The sequence below is a fragment of the Carassius auratus genome, chromosome 6 (assembly GCF_003368295.1).
Source record: "Carassius auratus strain Wakin chromosome 6, ASM336829v1, whole genome shotgun sequence".
Lineage (NCBI taxonomy): Eukaryota > Metazoa > Chordata > Actinopteri > Cypriniformes > Cyprinidae > Carassius > Carassius auratus.
In genome coordinates, this window is record NC_039248.1 from 26,788,345 (window position 1) to 26,810,491 (window position 22,147).

The following is a 22,147-nucleotide window of genomic DNA, read 5'->3' on the forward strand; positions in this document are numbered from 1 at the left end:
TGCTTCCCATTAATTCATAACCATTACTATTGCTTTCCACTTCTCATGTATCTACAGTTTGTCAACGTGCTCTTTTTCATTTTGAGAAACAATCATCACCTATATAAAACCATTAACAGCAGGAAATGATGTTCGCCTGCGGGAAATTCCTTGCATGTGCATGCAATTACTAAGAATTATATCAAAGCGAGAGAAAAGATTAAATGGCTCAAGCCATGCACGCATTATTTCATGAGCCGAGAGTGGAATCTTCTCTCATATTTACACATTCATTGAACCAGAATCAGTATTTCCCGAAGGTTTTTTTTTTTCCTCAGATGTCGCCCTTTCATATGTGAGAAGACATAATGGAGATGTCAGTTTTGTTTCTTACATGGATCAATACTTTATCAAATGTTTTTCCTGAAATTGCCAAAAACAGACACAAGATGAGACACAAATGAGTAATAGATGTCATAAAGCAAGAGAACAAAGCTGCAAATTGAGTGTTTGATGAGATATGTTTCAGTTCATATCAGTGCTGTTGTTCTGTAAATCTAAAAATACATTTTAATAAATTCAAATAAAGTTAAAATTTGAGATAAAACGTAAATATTAGATAAAAGCGTAAAGGTTTCTAACTGAAATAAAATAAAATTACAAACTATATATATATATATATATATATATATATATATATATATATATATATATATATACATACATATATTAGATTAAAATTAAATAAAAAATACAACATTTACTTAACTTTAAATTAGAATGAAAACTAAAAATACAAAAATCAAGCTAATTTAAAATATTAACATATACTACAACAGCATATAACCAACAATAAAATACATTTCTGACCTGTAATTGCTATTTTAGCCACTTGAAAAACAATACAATTTAAGTTATTAAGAAAATTATACTAGTGATATTCATATTCTACTTTCTCTCTTTTATCCAAACTTTTTAAACAATGCCATGTTTTTATGACAATTTAAGATCCTGACCTCTACATGATAATATACTGTCACATTATGTGCAAAGCAACTAATATCCAATAAAATGGTGAAGGTGCATATTTATATTACTATTCAAAGACTCAGTTTTAATCAGGTAGAGAGTAAATACTGCTGTAACACCAAACAGCGACTGTGAAGCCCTTGGTCTGGCTGTGTGTGTCTGTGTGTGTCTGAATGGAGATAAAAGGGACCTTGAGCTGTCAGCGCTGACCTTAAAGCTTGTGGTTGTGCGGCAGATAACAACAGACCTGTGCTGATTATAAACCTACAGCAGAGATCCATCCACAACAACTATATCAACACTCTCACTCGCTCATTCATCTCAGCACACACCGAACTTATAACTCGCTGTGAAGATGTGAAGACCACACACACCTGCTGTTCTGAAGGCACACGTCATTACTTCTGAGTCTGACAAACTAGAATCAGGTTAAAGTTTTTCCACACAGTTTTATTACATTTAACAGACACTTTTATCCAAGTTGACTTACTGCATTTAGGCTAACTTTATTTTTTTTGCCTAACATTTGTTCCCCTGGGAATCGAACCCACAGCCTTTTGCACTGCTAACACAATGCTCTACCACTGAGCCACGGGCCCGTAATGTTATGAGCATGATGTTATTGTTTACACGGTCATTATGGATAAGAGGAGCGAATTTGGGCAGCCATGCATTCGTTATCAAAAGTCTCCATTTGAACTGATAAAGTGTTCCTTAAATGTAATGTAAGAGAATAGAATGCATAGAATGCATAGAAATGTAACACATGTTTAATTTGTTCACTGAAATGGACTTGGAGCTCTTAATTTTGTACCAGACTGATGCATTTAACTTTAAAATGCAGATACTGTGCTTGATCACTGACTGATTCCTCAAATCTTGTGTCTTGCTAAGCAGAGAACAAATGCTGCAGGATGACGCATGCTAAAGTTTGTTCAAATCTCTAACCCTAAACATGAGCAAAAACTCACGAATCAATAATTCACGTTGCTGAAATAATGCATTTTTCACACATACCGACAGCTTTGATGAATTAGTCCAGGAATGAACCAAAGAGTGAATCAGATTCGCTGTGGCTTTCCAGCATGTATAAAATACTAAACGTAGCTTCTTGAACCCCAGGCTCTTTGTACCCCTGCCAACAGACTCATTCGCTTCTCAGTCCATAAGAGCCAAGACTCATTCATCACTGCAACTTTTCCCACAGCTCGGCACGGTGTATTTCCAAGCTCATTCTTTATCATTAAAGTCCTCCTCCCAGGCTAATAATGCACTATGATGATAAACAAACCACTCTGATGACCGGGAACTACAGCTGGTGGTTAGTTTGAGGAAAAAATGCCATTCACCTTTTTGACTTTGTGCAGCTGGCTCATATCGCAGTGTGCTCTGAAATAATCCGAGGCTCTTTAGGGGCCGTGATTAGTCGTGATAACCGCTGGACATGAGCGGAGATCAGCCGGATGAATGGGACGGTGGTGAACTTACGTCCGCTGGGGAGCCAGAGCCACTACAGCGACTGATGGAGGCCTGAGATTTCAGAGCTACATGTTTATATCACAGTCCGTTTAGAAGAGAGCCCCGAGCGACAGAAGCTCACAGAGAGATAAAAAGAGAGAAATATAACAGAAAGAGGCAGGGTACAGAATTAACACACGGTAAGTGCTTCGCTTTAGTAAATAAAATTAATAAGCAAGTTAATAGTAACTTTCCTAGAAATACTTCACAATATAACCATCAATATTCTCAGTTCACCCGTTAAAGTGGGACCCTGGAAGAAGGGCATCCGACTGTGACATTAAGTTATTAAGCTGATGTTGATGTGGGCATTTTTCTTCACTGTGTGTGTGTGTGTGTGTGTGTGTGTGTAGGTGTGTTTGGGTGGTATGACTCACCGAAAGCAATCACCTACTTTTCACCAACTCCTCTCAAATTCGCTTTTTAATAGCCTGCAATGTTTTGCCACGGGCGGCTTTTATACCTCCTTCGATAAAAAATCAAACTGAAGGCTGCTCTCCTTCACATTCTCCTTCACACAGAACTGAGGAGAATGGCTGCTTTAGAGGCTAATTGCAGTCATAACATCGCTCTATCCATCACTTCTCTCAGTGGCATGCATGAGTCCTTAGAGACAGTTTCCATTTTTAAGCAGCACAGCTTCTCCACAGAAAGATCATGACCTGAGTCTCTATGACAACCTCTAAATACTGATCTAAAAGCAGTCTGAACGACCACACATGAATGTGCATCACTGTTTCTGGTTTACACTGAGAACAGATGGCAGCAAGACATCTGACTGTGCTTTAATACCAGAGTATGTGCTACATTACAAATTCAATCCAGTTCCAAGGATATACAGCAGAAACCAAGTATCGTGATTTGATGGCTAAACCTCATAAAAAATAAAAAATAGCGACTAGTTCCTGCTCAGAAGAGATCAAGCTCAAGAATCAGAGTTGTGCACAATTGAGAAATTCAAACGAAAATGTCTTTAAAAAAATTCTAATGAGGTAGCAGACCAGGATGCAGAATTACAACTTGAATTTGAATGCAAGGACGTAGAATGTTCAATAAATGAAATTAATGTGGTGTCTGTGGTTGAGGATAAATGAAGATGTGGAGAAACGTCTTCCTGTCACCACAATCCATCAGCATCCCCAGAGACAATGATGAAACCAGAGGCAACGGCTCCTTTCAGCATATGAGAAAATCCTGATCACACCAGCACGTCATTGGAAAACATGGCTATCCATGACACTGCCGTAACAAGGCAAACTCATTTCCAATATCCTGCATTTAAAACAATCATCTTCATGATATGAAGAGCATGAACATTTCTGCGTGTGCAATTGTGCAATTATCACGCTTGCTTAAATGCATTTCAAACGGAATCAGCCATAACGGAGGAAGATCTTCCAGCTCATGCTCTCCAACAACTGATTGACGATTGGCTGTAGGAGAAGAACTGTGCGGAAAACCCTTATATGGAGATGATTCGGGCTGTATTATGCTAATTACTAACCTCAGGCTCATGATCCATCATTTAAGACAATCCGGATCAACATTAGAACAAATTGCGTATTTATATGAAAAATTATTAGCACATTTCTCTCAGTGTTCTCATTTAAACCAATAGAACTGAGCTTAAAATATTAGGCGGCCCAAGTACGTTATTATGATTAAATCTTGGTTAACATTTAGTGCCGGTCACTATCAATAATTAAACCACACATTGTTTCTGCAGGGAGTCCAGAAACGGCTCAAGGCGGTAAGATCAGTGCAAGAACGATTGTTCCCGCCGTTTGGACCATAACAATATGGTAAGATCCTGGATGTGAATGATAACATCATTACAGCGTGTCTTTTCTTTGATGTAGCTGAACCGTGAATCCTCTCCCCTTTTCCTTGAGATTCAAGCAGTTATTTCTGCTCATCCGTTCTTTGTGTAGATGCTGTGTTACATAACAAGCCTATGAAGGCTTTACATGATGACGCTGGCAGCATCTACACAGCTACGACCCCCACCTCATGTCTGCTTCTCCCCCTGATAACAAACTCTAGAACCGAGTCTGGAACGGGGAACTGATGCTCCTGCAGAACACAGCTGCCCTCTGCAGTTTGCATACATTACACTGATCAACATGAGCGCTTCTGAATACTGGAATAAGACTGGAATAAGTAAATAAAATCATAAAACAGAATAAAATAAAATATTTTGCATAAAGAAACAATTTTTCCCACATTTTTTGTTTTCATATTAAATACATATATTTAAATAAATATAAATAGCAAGAGTATGTTAATGCACATTTTAAAAAAACAAATTATGAAATTTACGTTTTCCATAGAATTGAGAATTTGGGGATTAAAATGTGCTAGCTTCAGAATAAATAAATAAATAAATATTAATTTTAATAAAAAAGAAACACTTTTCTACTTTTCTTTTGCTAAATATTTCTTTTTTCTTGAATATAATTTTTGAGTATGTTGTAAAACTGTTACCCGTACAGCCTTTAAAATCATTTTTCTTTATCTGAATGAATGATAATGAATCTCACAAATACAAGTCTAGATCATGTTCAACCATAAAGTAAAATAAAAATAAATATAATAAAATAAAAATAACAATATTTTGCATAAATAATCTAATGTCAAAATAATGCATCTAGAGGTTTATTTTTAAAGATTTGTTTTTCTCATCTCTGTTGCATGAATGTATAAAAATCAAAATTTTCATTTTTCAATGAAAATTACTTCTATTATGAACAAATCATATTTACATATAACATTTAAGCAAATAAACAAAGTTATATACATGTAATAAATTAAATATTTTCCCATGAAAATAATGATAATTACATGTTTTGCATTATGATAAAGCATGTTTAGGGGTTAACATATGGAGGAAAAAAATCGTAATAACAGCCTTAATCTTCTTTATGCAAAACATTCATTCTTTCTTCTTTAATATATTTTTGAATATAGTCACCAGTAATTTTGCTCTGACAGCTTCGGTCTCGTTTTACTCTTATCACTGGTATGCAATCGAGTGGTGCACTAATGTAATTGCATCTCTTTTGAAATTGATCTCTGGTGTTTTGCACTGCAGGTTTATTTAGCAGACATTGTTTATGAGCAATATAAAGCGGTCAGCACTGATATCTGACCATGACCACGAGGAAAGACCTGTCATTGATGTTGATAAGCAACATTTATCTCAAGACTAGACGAGACTCAAATCAATGTGAAGAGATGTACTATTGTAATGACATTACATCACAGACGAGTGATCTGACAGTAATATTAATATCTAGCAGACATATAGTGTTCCCCTGTCTGTGTTTCTGCACACGTGTATATCAGTAGATCCAATCCAATTCATTGACCTGTCCTTTCTGGAAAAGGGTAATTCAATTATCATTTCATGACTTTAACGGTAAAACAAAAATGATTGCAGTCAAATAAAAAATAACAATCAAATCAAATAATTATAGAAAGCAAGGCTTCAGTTTAAGGTGGTTTTTTGAGACACACACACACACAGAGACACATATTATATATAAAGTTGTGTATATCATTTTAAATTGGGTTGTAAAGCCAAACCTATGATTCACTTTATATTGAACAATTTAATTTTTTTTTGTAAAACATTTGTTAGGAGGACAATATTTGGCCGAGATACAACTATTTGGGGATCTTGGGGTGCAAAAAAATAAAAATAAATAAAAAAAATAAATCTAAATACTGAGAAAATCACCTTTAAATTTGTCCAAATGAATTCTTAACAATGCATATTACTAATCAAAAAATTTTGTTTTGATATATTTAAAGTACACAATGTACAAAATATCTTCATGGAACATGATCTTTACTTAATGTCCTAATGGTTTTTTGCATTAAAGAAAAAATTATAATTTTGACCCATTCATGTATATGTATTGTTGGCTATTGCAAAAATATACCCCAGCGAATTAAGATAAAACATGCATGAAAGGTGTTTTTTGGCTTAAAAGGATTGCTTTTACTTTATATTTAACAATTTAATGTTTTATTTAATATTATTTAATTATAATGTTATATAACTATATTTTTATAATTGAAATAATAGTTTTATAATATAATTATTTCTGGTTGATAAGGATTGTTTTCACTTAAAATTGTAATAATGCAATGATTAAAAGAGAACAGGTGGATCTTAAGACACAGAAGAAGAGAGTGATGGATGTCATTCCACATCGAGTGAATCCTGTCCTTCTCGTGATCACCACATTATTACCTGACAGCGGCTGGTGGGACGGAGAGACTGATTACTTACACACACAGACAAACAATAGACTAATAGACAGGAAACCTGCACCACCAGACAAGCATTATGCTAAAATAGCGAGAGTGCTTCCTCGTCTGTCTCACAAGCGATGGCTTGACTGGAAACAAACAGCTCGACGTGCCATTATGAAGAAAGGACGGACTGCTCATTGAGAGCTAAACAATCTGCATATCCCAATACGCTAATGGCAACCACCGAATTTGGACGGCAATTGATTCTGGAGCGTTATGCAAATGAATACAAGCTGAGCGGCCAATGACAACAATGGAGACAAACACGACATCATCTAAAACAATACAAGCTGCTCTGGCTGCATTTTCTGCTCTGGACAGATATTTTACTTCTATATTGTGAAAATGTTAGACACTTGATATGAAAATTATAACAAATGGACAAAGCACACCAAAAATCTCATGTGAATAAAAAAAAAAAAAAAAAAAAAAAAAAAAAAAAAAAAACCTTGGTAAAGCATATTTAGGCCTGATTATAAGATTTATGCAATTCAATAGCATAAAAAATAAAGGGGGAAAAAAGGCAGAATTTATTATTTAAAATCTATTTGATTTTATTTAACCAATCATATTTAGAAAATGCATTTATTTAAACTGCTCAGAATCTGCAGAAATCCGTACACTGAAAAGAACAGCGTTATTTTAGTATCATTGAGACTGTAATAGTTTTATTCATCAGTTTTCATTTTACAGTTTTACTGTAGTAACTTTGTTGTGGTTTTGTTATGTTTAGTAGATGTTTTAATTTTTTTGAATTTCAGTTTTAGTTAGTTCAGTAGATCAAGTTAAGCTAAATTACAATCAGAAATGTTGCCTTGACTGAAATAAAGTGTTTTATAATATATTTAATTTCAAGACATAATTTTTTACAATTTTAGCTTTAGTTTTATTTATAATTTATATATTACAATGGAAAATAATTTAATTAATTTAGCTTAAAAGCATGGTAAACTAAAGCTAGCTATGGAACAGGCTATTTTCAATTAGTCACAATGTATAAGACTGAAAGAAATAGGATTTATTGATGATAAATATATAAAACTGGGCATTTAAAACACTTGTTGCATTCCCGTTTCATTTATGCATGACTGACAAATATACATTACATTGTTTATTAGTTTGTTTATCTTAAAGTGTGTAGTCCAAATAAATAGAAATCTTACATTAAGGCCTGGTTATTTTTTGTGTATAAACAGTAAAACTATTCATGTTTACAGTTGAGCCGCTGGGCTGTTTATCATGGATATTACTCCTTGTGCAAGCAGTAATGGAATTTTCTTGTTGTGTTTTTAGTACACAACACACAGACTGCATTGCCAGAGCTTTAGCCCCCATGTAAAACATACAAAGTCCTCCTTTACTTCTACCAAAACTCCAGCATGGTACAAAGTCGCACACCGTTTTTGTCGACAGAGCGTTCTTTGTCTTTGTGCAAACAATCACTAAATGGAGATGAATTTGTGCATCATGGCGCTTCAGTAGATACGAAGCAGCCGAGACTCCCTAGCTGCACGTCTGTGATGGAGAACACAGCTATTGTGCAGCAGCGTAATATGTGAGTGATTACTGACAGGGTTAAAAACAGCTTATGGCACTAGTTCTGTCTGGTGTGTGGAATATGCCAATTATTGCAATGACGACGCACTGTATTTGGAACTCTGTCTACTATTTTATGGCTGCTTGATAGAAAATAGTAAGAGTAATTAGTCATGCAAGTCATCAGACCACACATTTGTCCTGATACAGTCCTGGTGGATTCCTCAATCATGAGCACTGTTTAGTAATATAGGTGTGCTGTTCATTCAGAATTTACCAGACATCAGTTTTTCAGCTGCTGAATGATAAAACAGCCAAATACCATCGAAGACCATTTATACACGTGAAAAGGATATATTCATGGCAAACTCAATATTATTGTTAATAGACTTCAAATACTTCAATTAACTGAATACAATAATTTAGCAATATTTTGTTTACAAACAAACCAAGTACAAAAATTGTAAATAAATACATAAATATAAACAAATAAATGAATGCAATCTTTCAAACTGATATTTTAGAAATTAATTAAATGAGCATTACACCACAACAACCACACAGTCTTACAAGCGACTGAATTGTAAGAGTGCATAAAGAATTCAATTATATATATATATATATATATATATATATATATATATATATATATATATATATATATATATACACATCTTTCTTTAAAATAAAAAAAGCATTTTCTTTGAAAAACTATATATATATGAATATAACATTTTGCAAGGAATTGTAATAAAATATATACTTAATATAAAAATGGTCCCGTTTCAAAATACTCTTTTACAAAAAAAAAAAAGAATATTAATTGAACTATATTATATATATAAATTTAAATGACAATTAAAAAATGTAATTAAAAAATTTAATTTATGCATTTAGCAGACGCTTTTATCCAAAGCGACTTACAGTGCATTCAGGCTATAAATGTTTACCTATGATGTGTTCCTGGGGAATCGAACCCCCAACCATTGCGCTTGATAGCAATATATATACACGTAATGATATCAGAGTTATATTAATAATTTAATTATAAACGAATATAAATAGAAGAAGAAACAAGTGACTTTCGCACCACTGACAGCACCAATGACCTCTGCTCTTCCAGTTTAACTGTAAATACTCCTGACTATTATTGTAATATCTACCACTAAAAAGAGGCTACTACAAGAGAGAGCCACACTGAATCAGATACTGAATAATTTAAACCAAATCCAGGACGTCTTAATGATCCTATTAGCTTTATACAGCGTATAGAGTCGGGCTAGACAGTTCAGACTGTCTGGAGACCTTCACGGTCAGATGAACCTCTACACGGGTGGCATCTGAGATAGATAAAAACAACATCAGCAATAGCACGAAAACCTCATCGAGGCCTTTCTCACCAAACACCCATGAGATGCAGGAACGTACCTGTGATGCTCTTGTGCGTGGACTGACTACTAAACTAGTCGCCTACTCTCTTTTTTGCTATTTTTGTGTTATTTTTTTTATGTTTATGCATGTACTCACACACAAATACACCCATGCACGTCTGAATAAAGAGTTTAGAGTGGGTTTCAGACAATTCGTGCTTGTTTTATGGACACAGGAGGTGATATAGCAGCGTTATTGGCCAGTGCGTGCATGGTGAGAGCAGTCATTGTGGTTTTACTAATATCATTGCATTCAGCGGTCCCTCAAGCACACACCAATCATGGCACAAAGAGGATGCAGTTGTCATGGAAACGTTATGGTGACTTGAACCGGAGACGAGAGCATCAAGGCTGTACTGTCTCTAGGAGACTACAGGTGCGCATCTCTATATCTATAGAGGGGAACACCAAAGATGGACACTCTACATACACCTTCCTGGACACTGTCTTCGGTTTGAGAGACTTCACATGGCAAAAACCCCAATGTTTGGTAGTGAACTCATCAGAACAGATGCCTCAAGCTCTATTCCACAATCTAGTGAGCTGCCTTGCACCTTCTAAACAAGTAACCTAATTAAAATGTTTCTCGTAAGTGACTGAACATTCGTAAGTGAATGCCATAGAGATAGCTCTCTGTGTGTTATGTGTATGTGAGAGTTGATAAACACACTCAAATACATTAAACTGGGTAATGCAATTCCCCAAATTAATTATGTTTAGCTATTTTTTTTAATTAATTTAAATATTGAATGAAATGTGGATATGCATACAGATCAATGCAGAGAAAAAGAATATAATTTTATAATTATATCAAATAACTTTTTTTTGGAACAGGCTTTGCATCAAAAGCTATATTTACTTAGTTTAAAATTCTGAACGTACAATTGTTTTGATTTATTACTAATTTGGTATTATTTTTAAAAGTATATAATTCATTTTAACAAAAATGCACACATATATTTGATATTCAGTTGGTAAACTCAGTAATAAATAAGAAAAAGGGCATATTTTGCCTCGTTAAACCTCTATTTCTTTGAATATTCATATTTATGTTTGTTAAAAAAATTGCAAGGAATTATTTAAAATCAAGTATTTATGAATAATATGAAAAGTGCATAATATTTTCAAAGTAAAACAGAAATGCAGAAATTCAGGGATAATAATAATAATAAAAAAATGTCCATACAAAACTTTGCAATAAACGACTCCAAAATAGTTTCTTCAAAATGATAAACAAAGAAGGAATTTGGGTGAAGTGGTGTTATTAAACGTGTAGGCTAGAACTATAAATGCACTATAACTTACAATTTACTAAGAATAGTTTTAATAGGAAGCTTAAAATAAAATCTGTATTCTTTTCATTCTATATCACTTAATTTATTATTCTATAAAAACATGCAAAAAAAAAAAAAAAAAGATCAGATTGGATAGTGAAGATTTCCAGCAATGCACCCTTGGTAGGGAGCTCACTAGTTTTTGTAGCAAAGCTTCCTATCATGCTACTATTCAGAAAAATGTAGGACATGTAGGCAGGTGTTCACAACAAGACTTCACCGAACTCTTTAGACCTGTCAGGTGTAGAAGAACTACAACATTTGTAGAACAACTTAATCGTGCAATTCAAATTGTTGCATTGTATATTGCAATTCATTTAAGAAACTGGTGCTTTAGAGCCCTAAGTAAAAAGTCAAAACACACCACCACTAGACCTACACTAGTATTTCAGTGTTTAGTGGGTCACTCACTTAGTATCTATTTCAGTCATGTCATGTTAAATATTCCCATCCCATTCCAACTCACTGATCCGAAATCCAGTTCCACATTACTAACATCAAACATCTTCTGATGCATCCCATTGTGCTTTCACTTTCAGTCTGCATACTAGACAAATTACTTCTCATAATAATAAAGTCAGACTGTTTTGTCCATCAAATAACTTAATTGTTTAATACTTAGCAGAATCTCAAAGGGAAAAAAAAGAGCAAACCACATCACAGAAAACATTAAGAGACTAATGATTACTGACTTTTATTTAACAGACTTCCTGTGCAGTGTGGCTAAAACGCATTTCACCTCATTAAATATTCAAAGGCTTCATCAAATACAACTGACCGTCAGAAGTGTCATTATGTGAAGACAACCGTGCACACTTAAGGCTTACAGACATGGCAAGACATTGTAACCATTTCAACAAGCCACTGAAGTGAATTCTGCATATATTCATTCATCCATCACTATGAGAAATATGACACCAAACTGGCCTCTCTATCAGATTTGGCACTGCAGTACTGATGAACAAATGAACACAAGCAGATTCTCTTTCCTCACACAAAGAAGGATCAAATCTCAAAGTAAAATGCAATATATGATCTAGCTTGATCTAGGCAATGAAAATATATGCTTGCACTAGACATGCAAAAAACTTCAAGTGTGCAACAGATAAAATAAAACCAAATGTTCAGTACATTTAATGATATAACAATAAAGCATGGTTTAAGCAATGCCACATGGATTTTCTTAGTCCTTATGAAATTAAAAAATAATCCATATAGTCTAGATGAAATATTGAATGAATATATTATAAATGTGCATTTCATATACTAAATATTATATAATATGATTCTATTGATTATAATCATAATGTATAATATAATTAAGATTATGATGACTATATTTATATTTATGATTATATTTATTATATCATTATATAATATATGGTCAAAATAGCCTATGAAAATGAATATTACATACATATAGAAACCAAATAAAACCTAATAAAAACATATACAGTGTAAATGGATTTCCTTGATGAAGTATGCAATAGGAATCAGTATACTCACAGTATACATGAAATATTACATGAATACATTACAATATGAATATAATCTGCATAGACTTATAAGCACTAAGCATTATATTAAAATGATTATGCAAAAAGAGACCATTTAAAGTCATAAGTAATGCAGTCTTGTAGATATATATATATATATATATATATATATATATATATATATATATATATGGATTTATTACTGCTAGCCTACGTGAAATGTTTTTTAAATGCATTAAAATATATTCATTTAGTATATATGAAAGTACATTAATTGATATGAAATAATAACAATACATTAAGATTATGAGCCTTATTATATTATGCACCAGACATTATAAAAGCATTAAATTAATTGCATTACTGAACAACAGGGTTACAGATTTTAAACACGACTAATCTGATTATAGGTTATATGTATTTTAAAAAATATAATTAATGCATATTAAATATATTTAGTATAGATCACATCATAAAATAGATTACCCATAAGACCAATATGACAGACTAATTTTCGTCATTTAGTCTCGTTTGATGGTTACACTATCAGAGGGTGGTGTGTTGAATATTAATATTCGCAGCTGCTGGATGAGTTTATTCTTCACAGGTGTCAAAGCGTCATAAATCTCTCACCTTTCCCGGATGTCTCCGCAGCGTCAGAGGCGCTCGGCGTCTCCTCATCGCCCTCGAACAGCTGGTTGACTTCGCCCTGGATGTCACCGGCGGTCACCGTGAACCTCTGGCTCATGCTGTCGTCGGTGGCCTGAAGCGGACTGACGGGGAACGGCTGAGCGGAATCCGCCGGTGATGCAGATGTGCGCCGGTCCTCGGTGATCTGCCCGGTCTCTGGTCTCTCTGCTAGAGGTGTCCGAGGACTGGTGTTAATACAGCAGCATTAACTCGTGTAACGTGTCCGGCGGAGACAATCGGTTATTGTTCTTTGATAACAGACATTGAATGAGTCGCGAGCGGATCATCAACCGGTGTCTGAGACTCACTGCACATCCGGGTCCTAAAGCCCGCGACCGATCTATCAAATCACAAACATAGATCAAGCCGCTTAATGATCACACTCACTGCGTGCTTATTCATACATATTGTGCCGTATACACAGCCATTTATACTTTTTTCAACATATCAGTAAACGATCTTTGACATTTATTTTATGCATACAATTTTGTATTCACTTTAACATAAAAAAACTAAAATGTAGAACTTTTTTTTTTTTTTTTTTTCATATGTGTCACATATGTTGATTCAGTTCAAACTAATTTTATTATTACACAAAGATAACCTGAGTGAAGTTGTTTTGAAATGATGATTTAAAAAAGCTGTCCCATCCCAGACAGCAAAGTAGTTTCGGCCCAGATCTGGCCCACATGGATTTCCCTCAGACCAGGTGAAACTGCTTGCTGTCTGGGATCCTGCCTGGACCTATGTATAAAAGTAATTGCCCCCTAAATTTAATAACTGGTTGTGCCACCATTTGCAGCAACAATGACACTATACTCTTCTTTGCATTTTTTTTTTTTTTTTATTCAGCCACATTAAAGGGTTTTCCAAGCATGAATGGACTGTTTAAGGTCATGCCACAACATCTCAATCAAATTTAAGTCTGGACTTTGACTTGGGCCACTCGAAAACCTTCATTTGTTCTTGAGCCATTCAGAGGTGGACATGCTGGTGTGTTTGGGGGATCATTGTCCTGATTTAAAAAAAATTTAGAAAAAATAAATAAATCAAAATGTAAACTTTTGTCGTATCAGTCCACAAAATTTGGCCAAAAGTCTTGGATAATCAGAATATTGTTTGGAAAATGTGTGATGAGCCTTTGTGTTCTTTTTGTTCAGCAATGGCTTTTGCATGAATCTCTCTCATGGATGCTGTTTTTGCCCAGTCTTTTCTTATTGCTGAATCATGAACACTGGTCTTAATTGAGGCGAGTGAGGCCTGCAGTTCTTTAAATGTTGTTCTGGTTTCTTTCATGACCTCCTGGATGAGCCGTTGTTGCGCTCTTGGAGTAATTTTGGTAGATTCGACATTCTTGGGAAGGTTCAGCACTGTTCCAGATTTTCTCTATTTATGGATAATGGCTCTGTTCCTGGTTCACTGGAGTCCCAAAGCCTTAGAAATGGTTTTATAACTCTTTCCAGACTAATACATGTCAACTGTTTTGTTTTCTCATCTGTTCTTGAATTTCTTTCGATCGCAGCATGATGTGTTGCTCTTTAAGCGTGCTTCTCTTTGTCAGTCAGATTGTATTTCAGTGATTTCTTGATTCAACAGGTCTGGCAGTAATCAGGTCTGGGTGTGGCTAGGGAAATTTAACTCAGCTTTCTGAAATAATGTGTTTAATCACAGTTCTTTCATGATTTAACAGAAGGGAGCAGTTAATTTTACAATTAACTTGCATTATCTTTGTGTAATATAACAATTTATTTGATGATCTGAATATTTTAACGGTGCAAAAACCTTTTCACAGCACTGTATATATATATATATATATATATATATATATATATATATATATATATATATATAGAGAGAGAGAGAGAGAGAGAGAGAGAGAGAGAGAGAGAGATGTTCAATAACAATGTACAATATAACAATGTTTTCAATTATGAGAACACAAAACAAGAAACTTTTCAATTCTTAAGCTTTTCAGATTTATGTGAATATATTATGTGAATATAAGTGTGTACACATTATCTGCTGAAAAGCTTGACTTTACCCTATCAAGTATTTCCATTACCAAAAAGTATGGTACCATTACCAAAGTATGGTTTATTACCTTATTTTATGCCAGTAATCCTGACTGTTTTTACATGATAGAAACATAAATTTCCTTGAGAACCATGTAAATATCATGGTACATGAATATGAAAATCATAACCATAATCAAAGTACCAAGGCATTCCCGTACATATTCATTGTGTTTCTTCCATGGTATTTGCATGGCACTCCAACATACTTCAGAGAATACCACACGACCACAAACATAGACTGCAAGGCTCGTTATATAAGAACCTTGACATATAGATTAAGTATAGATTAAGATGATTTTTAACTTTTAAATAATTATTAAACAATGTGTTTATACATACAGTACATGCAGCATATACTATACAACTTAGATTAATATAAATATATTTTGAGCAACTTATAAATTTTTGAAATTTTAACATCTTTGTAACTTTTATGTGACCCAAAGATGTCACAACCAGTTGTAAAATCTTCACACACACCTGAAACACATCATACATCACTTGGATTTTGGAAATGTGATTTTGTGTCTTCTTGGTGATTTTTTCAAATATTTAAATCTAAATAACTTGCTGGCCATGTGATATACTGCAACATACTGCAACACCAACTGTAATATAATGTGTCTTTGGTGTTTTAAAATAGCCCCCCCCCAATCATTTGTATGTAAGTGACATCATTAGTGACATCATTAGATCACATGACAATTTAAATATACTGTAATTTATTGGATTTTTTTCTTCATATATTTAAATTGTCATGCGATCTAATAATGCCACTTTGCCTGTAATATGCAAATATGCAAAAAAATAAATAAATAAATAAATAAATAATAATCCCTTACCAAATCATGATTTTAAAGATTTCTTAAAAAAATGCCATTGAGGCCTGGACTCACCCTCAGAGGTATAAAAAGTGGTTCAGTAGAATTTAATGTGTGTTTTTAAAACATTTGCTATGAACAAATGAATATGCATAAGAACATTACACACACATACACACACACCCTCTCACCACACACTCGACCTTGATCATGCACACATATCCCTGCATTCATACAGTAATCATAACTTTTATAGGACCTAATACATAAATATAGACTGTAAGCATTGCAATAAATGATCAAATCTTATTTGACTATTTCATATTTATGTTCAATAAAGCCACACAGTTTTGAAAATAACTGAGTATATGCCTAAATATGAAAAAAAAATATATGAGTATTTTTCTTACTCAGTTTCATACTCAGTTATTTTCTCAGTCTGAATCTCCCAAGTGGATCATCTGGAAGACTAGAGCCATATTTCTGATCATGGAGAAGAATATTCGATCCTTAGCTTCTCATCTAAAGACTTAAAGTTTTATAGTTTTGATTGATGTACTGGTTTTCTTTCATAGCTACATGGTTATACTGCATACTATACTTTATAGTCATATTACAGCACTCTTTTATAATGCACAGATGTAATTAATTAAATTGTGATTCTTTCACTTTTGCATTTGATTCCTTTTTTTTCTTGCTAACAATACATATCTAAATTGTCTTATTTCAGTTATTTTATTTTTCGCCGCAGTGCATTATTTCAATATAATCTATTTTACAGCCCAAATGAAAATTAAAAGTTTCGAATAATTAAAAATACTTTGTGTTTTTTTTTTTATGATTATTTCTTATGTGTACCAAGACTGAATTTATATGTCTTCAGTGTCACATGATCTTTCAGAAATCATTCTAATATGTCAATATCAGAATGTTGTCTTTAGGATCATGTGACACTGAAGACAGAAGTAAAGATGCTCCAAATTCTGCTTTGTATCACAGAAATAAATTACATTTGACCATATAATCACATAGAAAACAGTAATAATATTTCAATAATATTTCATCTTACTGTATTTAGACTTTGATTAAAAAACATGAAAACATCTTTATTCAAAACTTGAAAAATGAAAAATGTGATACATAAATGTGATTTACAGTACTTTATAATTCACATCTAAAAAATAAAAATAAATACATGAATACCAAAATTAACACATAAATAAAGCTATCCATTGTAAAAATGACAGAATCTCCTACATCAACATTTTCAGAAAATGCATATTTGAAATATTCAAGTTGGTTATAAAAACGTTCTGGAGTCTATTCTGATCTTGATTCGTTTTTTTTTCTTGTTTCTTTGTGATGTATAGTAATAATAAAAAATAAATGAAATAGGGTAAAGTCTGCTTTTGTGAAAGTTATAATGCTCCAGTAATAATCATTTTTCTGTTGAACTACTTCTAAACAGACACTAGAGGGCGCCATCAACCTTAAAATACCTATTCCACAAGCTAAAGAAGACCTTTCATGTGGATCAGAGGGATATCTATCCAAACTGCATGTTCAATAGTTTGGTACCTGTGAAAGATGACAAATAATTAATTAATTTAATGCACAATAATGTACCGTAATGCATTTAGTGGTCTCGTGTACTTGAATATGTTTTGCACATCATTTTGTGAAATAGTGCAATCAAAGCAGTTTGGAAACAACATATGCAATTTTCCTTTTCCACTTTAACATTTTGTTGCTCATAGAGTGTCATTATGTTGCATCACAAGGGCGTCTAGCTCATGTCACATCAGAAAATCAGTTTTAAAACCACAGTAATCATATTTTACAGTCTCCCAAATGATCATGCTTTTACATGTCTGAAATCTATTGAAAGTATTACAGCTAGCTATTGCTCAATTTTACTGGGATTTGTGCTGCATTCAAGGCCACAGGGCGATTTTTGACATTGAACGTAGAAAGATTTATCTGAATTCACCGCATATTAGAATAAACCAGATGATGTCCAGTGGTTTTGAACACTCATACTACTAGGTGAAGTATATGGTCAGCCCATACAGAGATTATACTCACATTTATCTGCCTCTGAGTAAAGATGTCTCGAAGTGAATGACCTTTGAAGATTACGAAAGCTTCCATTTTAATTGCTGTAGAGTAAGAAAGCATGAATGACAAGGAGACCGCTGATAAAACATATAAAACATAGATATAGGTTGGTGTGTTTAAGGTTTCTACAGGTTAAACCAATTTCATTCAGCTTGTGTGTGTAAAGGTTAGTTATGATATCATTCAAAGTTTGGAGTCAGTATGTTTTTGAATTAAATCTCTTTCAATCGCCAAGGCTGCATAATTTATTTATTTATTTGATGCAATACAGTAATAACAGTAATATTGTGAAATATTATTACAATTTAAAAGAACGTTTTCTATATATATATATACATAAACTACATTTAGATCAAAACTAGATTTAAATTGATTTAATCATGTCGAATTTTTTAACAAAAAAAACAAATTATTATTTATTAATTAAGAAGAATTTTCTATAAAATTACATATTTTAATATATTTCCTTGCATTTCAATATATTGAGGGCAAAATATATTTATAAATTCTTTTATGCATATTTATAAAATATTTTAGAAGAAAAATAGTTTTTGCCCATATTTATTTATTTATTTATATATTGCTGTACAGGGGTTGAATGAATATTTGAATCCATATTATTATTATTATTGTTATTATTATTATTATTGTTATTATTATTATTAAATGTATGAAACGTTGTTGATTACTGCTGAGTTTTTTATTTTGGAATTCTATATTTTTTCATCATATAAGTGATACAACCTCCCAGAATTGATGCCAGTCTCAGGATCTGAAGAACGTGTTGTTTTAGTTTGGCATTGATCAAGCAGGAATCCAGTCTTGCGTCAGCGGCTCTACTATGGGATAAACACATTCTTCAATAACTCGTAGGAAACCTAATAAGACAAGAACATGACAATTTAATTACAGTAATGCCATTCCATTACAGTTACAGTATAGATCATGTAAAAAAACATAAAAATAAGGTTTGGATGATTCGGTCGCTGCTTGACTTTAATTGTGGTACTACTATAAACACGGGCGGCAATCAGGCATTTGACTTTATTGCATTGCTTTATTGGTGTAGTGAGTTTGTTTTTGCTCTAAACCCACACGACTCGAGGTGAACGACACCGGCATCGGGCCAAAGCAAAGGGACGTTGAGAAACTGGGGTTAAAGTTACAGTAGTTGCTGTTATATCACTTGGCAGTGTTTTTGTGTGCCTTTCTGTCAAAACATCAGGTTCATAGCTTGTGAAATAGTGGAACATGATGACATTGTTGAATCTGTGTCAGTCCAGTGTCAGCTGACAGGCTCAGAGCGGCCAATTAACCCAAACACCCCATCCACCCCATGAACCCCCGAGAACAGGTCAACAACAATATATACAGATGCATTCATCTTGTTATTTTAATTGAATAATATTACTAGTATTTATAATATTTGACCTTTCAGAATAAGATGCTTCACTGAGATCAGAAAATAAAAAAAGTTCTAAAACCATTTCTTATCATCAGTGTTGAAAACAGTTGTGCCGCCTCACACATTTGTGGAAACTGTTTTACATTGTCTTTCAAAACTTAAAATTGTTAAAAAGAAAGAAAGAAAGAAAGAAAGAAAGAAGGAAGGAAGGAAGGAAAGAAAGAAAGATAGAAAGAAAGAAAAAGGTGTTCAGCATGTATTTTAAATTGATCAAAGGTGACACATTTAAATACATTTATAACATTACAAAAGATTTGTATTTCAAACAAGTGCTGTTGTTTAACTTTCTATTCATTGAAATTCAATGTGTCCAACACTGATAATAATAATAATTGTTTCTTGAGCAGCAACTCAGCATATTAAAATGATTTCTGAAGATCATGTGACACTGAAGACTGGAGGAATGATGCTGAAAATACAGCGGAGCATCACAGGAATCAATCACATTTTACTATAAAAATGCTTCAAATCGGAAAACTTCTTTCAGCTTTTTACTGTTTTTTATCAAATAAATGCAGCTTTGGCTTTGGTGAGTAGCATATGTGTATACACACACACACACACACACACAACGCATATCTGTATAGAACATCCAATTAAAAAAAAAAAAAAATCAACTTTAGCCTTTACTTCTACAGAGAAATAATCCTTATATTCCTCATATTTTTGTTTGATATAAAGACTTTTTATTATTATTTTAATTGTGAAAAACTACTCAGGTTACAAATGTAACCTTTGTTCCCTGAGAACAGGGAATGAGACAATACGTCATCGACACTATGGGGAACGCCTCAGGTGTGACAGGTGTCTGAAATCAAATATCAACTCACAGCAATCATGCTGACCGGCGCCAGCCATGAAAAAGGGTGCCTTGAAACCGTGACAATATCCTTTCGTCGGTAACACTTTAGAATAAGGTTCCATTAGTTAATGTTAGTTAACTACTTTCGTTATGAACTAAGCAAGAACAATCCTTGTACAGCATTTATAAGTCTTAGTTCATGTTCATTTCAACATTTACTAATGCATTATTTAAATCAAATAATGTGCTTGTTAACATTAGTTAATGCACTGTGAATTACCATGAACTAACAATGAATAACTGTATTTTCATTAACTAACATTAACGAAGATGAATAAATACAGTAATAAATGTATTATTCATTGTTTGTTCATGTTAATTAATACATTTACTAACATTAACTAATGGAACCTTATTCTAAAGTGTTACCCTTTCGTCTGAAGGGACTGTTTGGCAGGCAGACCCCAAGGCATGGCTGGGAGACGTATTGTCTCGTTCCCTGTTCTCAGGGAACAAAGGTTACATTTGTAGCCTGAGACGTTCCCTTTCGAAGGGAACTCCGATAATACGTCATCGACGTTATGGGGAACGAAATACCCACGCCGCCATTCTAAAGGGAGTGCATGCCCAATGGCACTCCCTACGGTCATAGCCCAAGCTACCACAGAAAACATCCATGAACATAGTTTAGTGAAAGGTCTACCTGGGCCTGCTCAAGGGCCTAGGACCACAACTTCAACTTCTTAGAAGGGGTCCCTTCCAGGGAATGTGGCTAGGGAACCCGAGGGAACACCAGCCAGTCACTATTCAGGGGAACGTGACACCTGAAATGCCACCAGGCAGGCCTGACCTTGTGTCACTACATAAGACACTACAGACTGGCCACTTCCTGTCTGTCCGAAGACAGAGCCTCTGGACACTTGCCTTTAGGAAGGCATCCAACCCGAGGAACTGCGGAGCAGGCAGTGAACCACTCGGCCCGGATCTCAGAGACGGGTCGATCCACGGATCTACCCAGTGTTTGTGTTTCAAAACACTGAGGAGGCCTGTGAGGGCCTAAGGACTGATCTAACTGGGAGACCGACTGACCAGCCTCAGGAGACCACATACTCATATTGACCCTCAGTGAGGGGACCTCTGGTCCTGTCTACGGTCCTCAGACCAAGACGAACCAGGTCCTCCCACCTGCCTGGGCTGGGGCTCGGATCTCAGCGGTATACAGGTCTTAAATGCAGGCTGAGCGCGCCTTCGCCTTCCTAAACTTTCCAACCACTGCCTCAACGGAGGTGCCAAAAAGTTTAGCAGGCGAAACTGGTGAATCAAGGAGAAGGGGTTTTTCTTTCTCCCCGATATCAGCCAAGTTGAGTTGTGCTCTTTACCCAAACAGTAACCTACACACACATCTCGTAAGTGTCACCCAGCGACAAATATCTTGGGCACGGGTCAGCACATTTCACGAAATTTTTAGGACTTGCCTTAGATGTGTGTTTCATTTTCGCTGTAAGCAGATGTTTAGGGCCCCCGTCCACAAGGA

General features: G+C 34.1%; 1 protein-coding gene and 1 long non-coding RNA gene across 4 annotated transcripts in view; both read right to left on the reverse strand.

The window, feature by feature from the left end:
- Positions 1-13,672, reverse strand: part of LOC113104862 (solute carrier family 12 member 5-like) — a 129,741-nt gene extending 116,069 nt beyond the window's left edge. For 2 of the 3 annotated variants that reach the window (XM_026266153.1, XM_026266149.1), the window contains exon 1: positions 13,276-13,672. In XM_026266153.1, coding sequence (XP_026121938.1) covers positions 13,276-13,390 — 115 coding nt within the window. In that variant the 5' untranslated portion in view covers positions 13,391-13,672. The remainder of the gene's footprint in view (positions 1-13,275) is intronic. The other variant, XM_026266152.1, reaches the window with a different exon arrangement.
- A 3,833-nt stretch (positions 13,673-17,505) lies between these two features.
- LOC113088888 (uncharacterized) lies at positions 17,506-19,362 on the reverse strand. The gene is made up of 3 exons (XR_003286260.1): positions 19,091-19,362; positions 18,314-18,387; positions 17,506-17,806 (listed from the first exon to the last, which is right to left on the reverse strand). It is a non-coding gene; the product is annotated as an uncharacterized LOC113088888 (long non-coding RNA).
- Between the last annotated feature and the right edge of the window lie 2,785 nt (positions 19,363-22,147).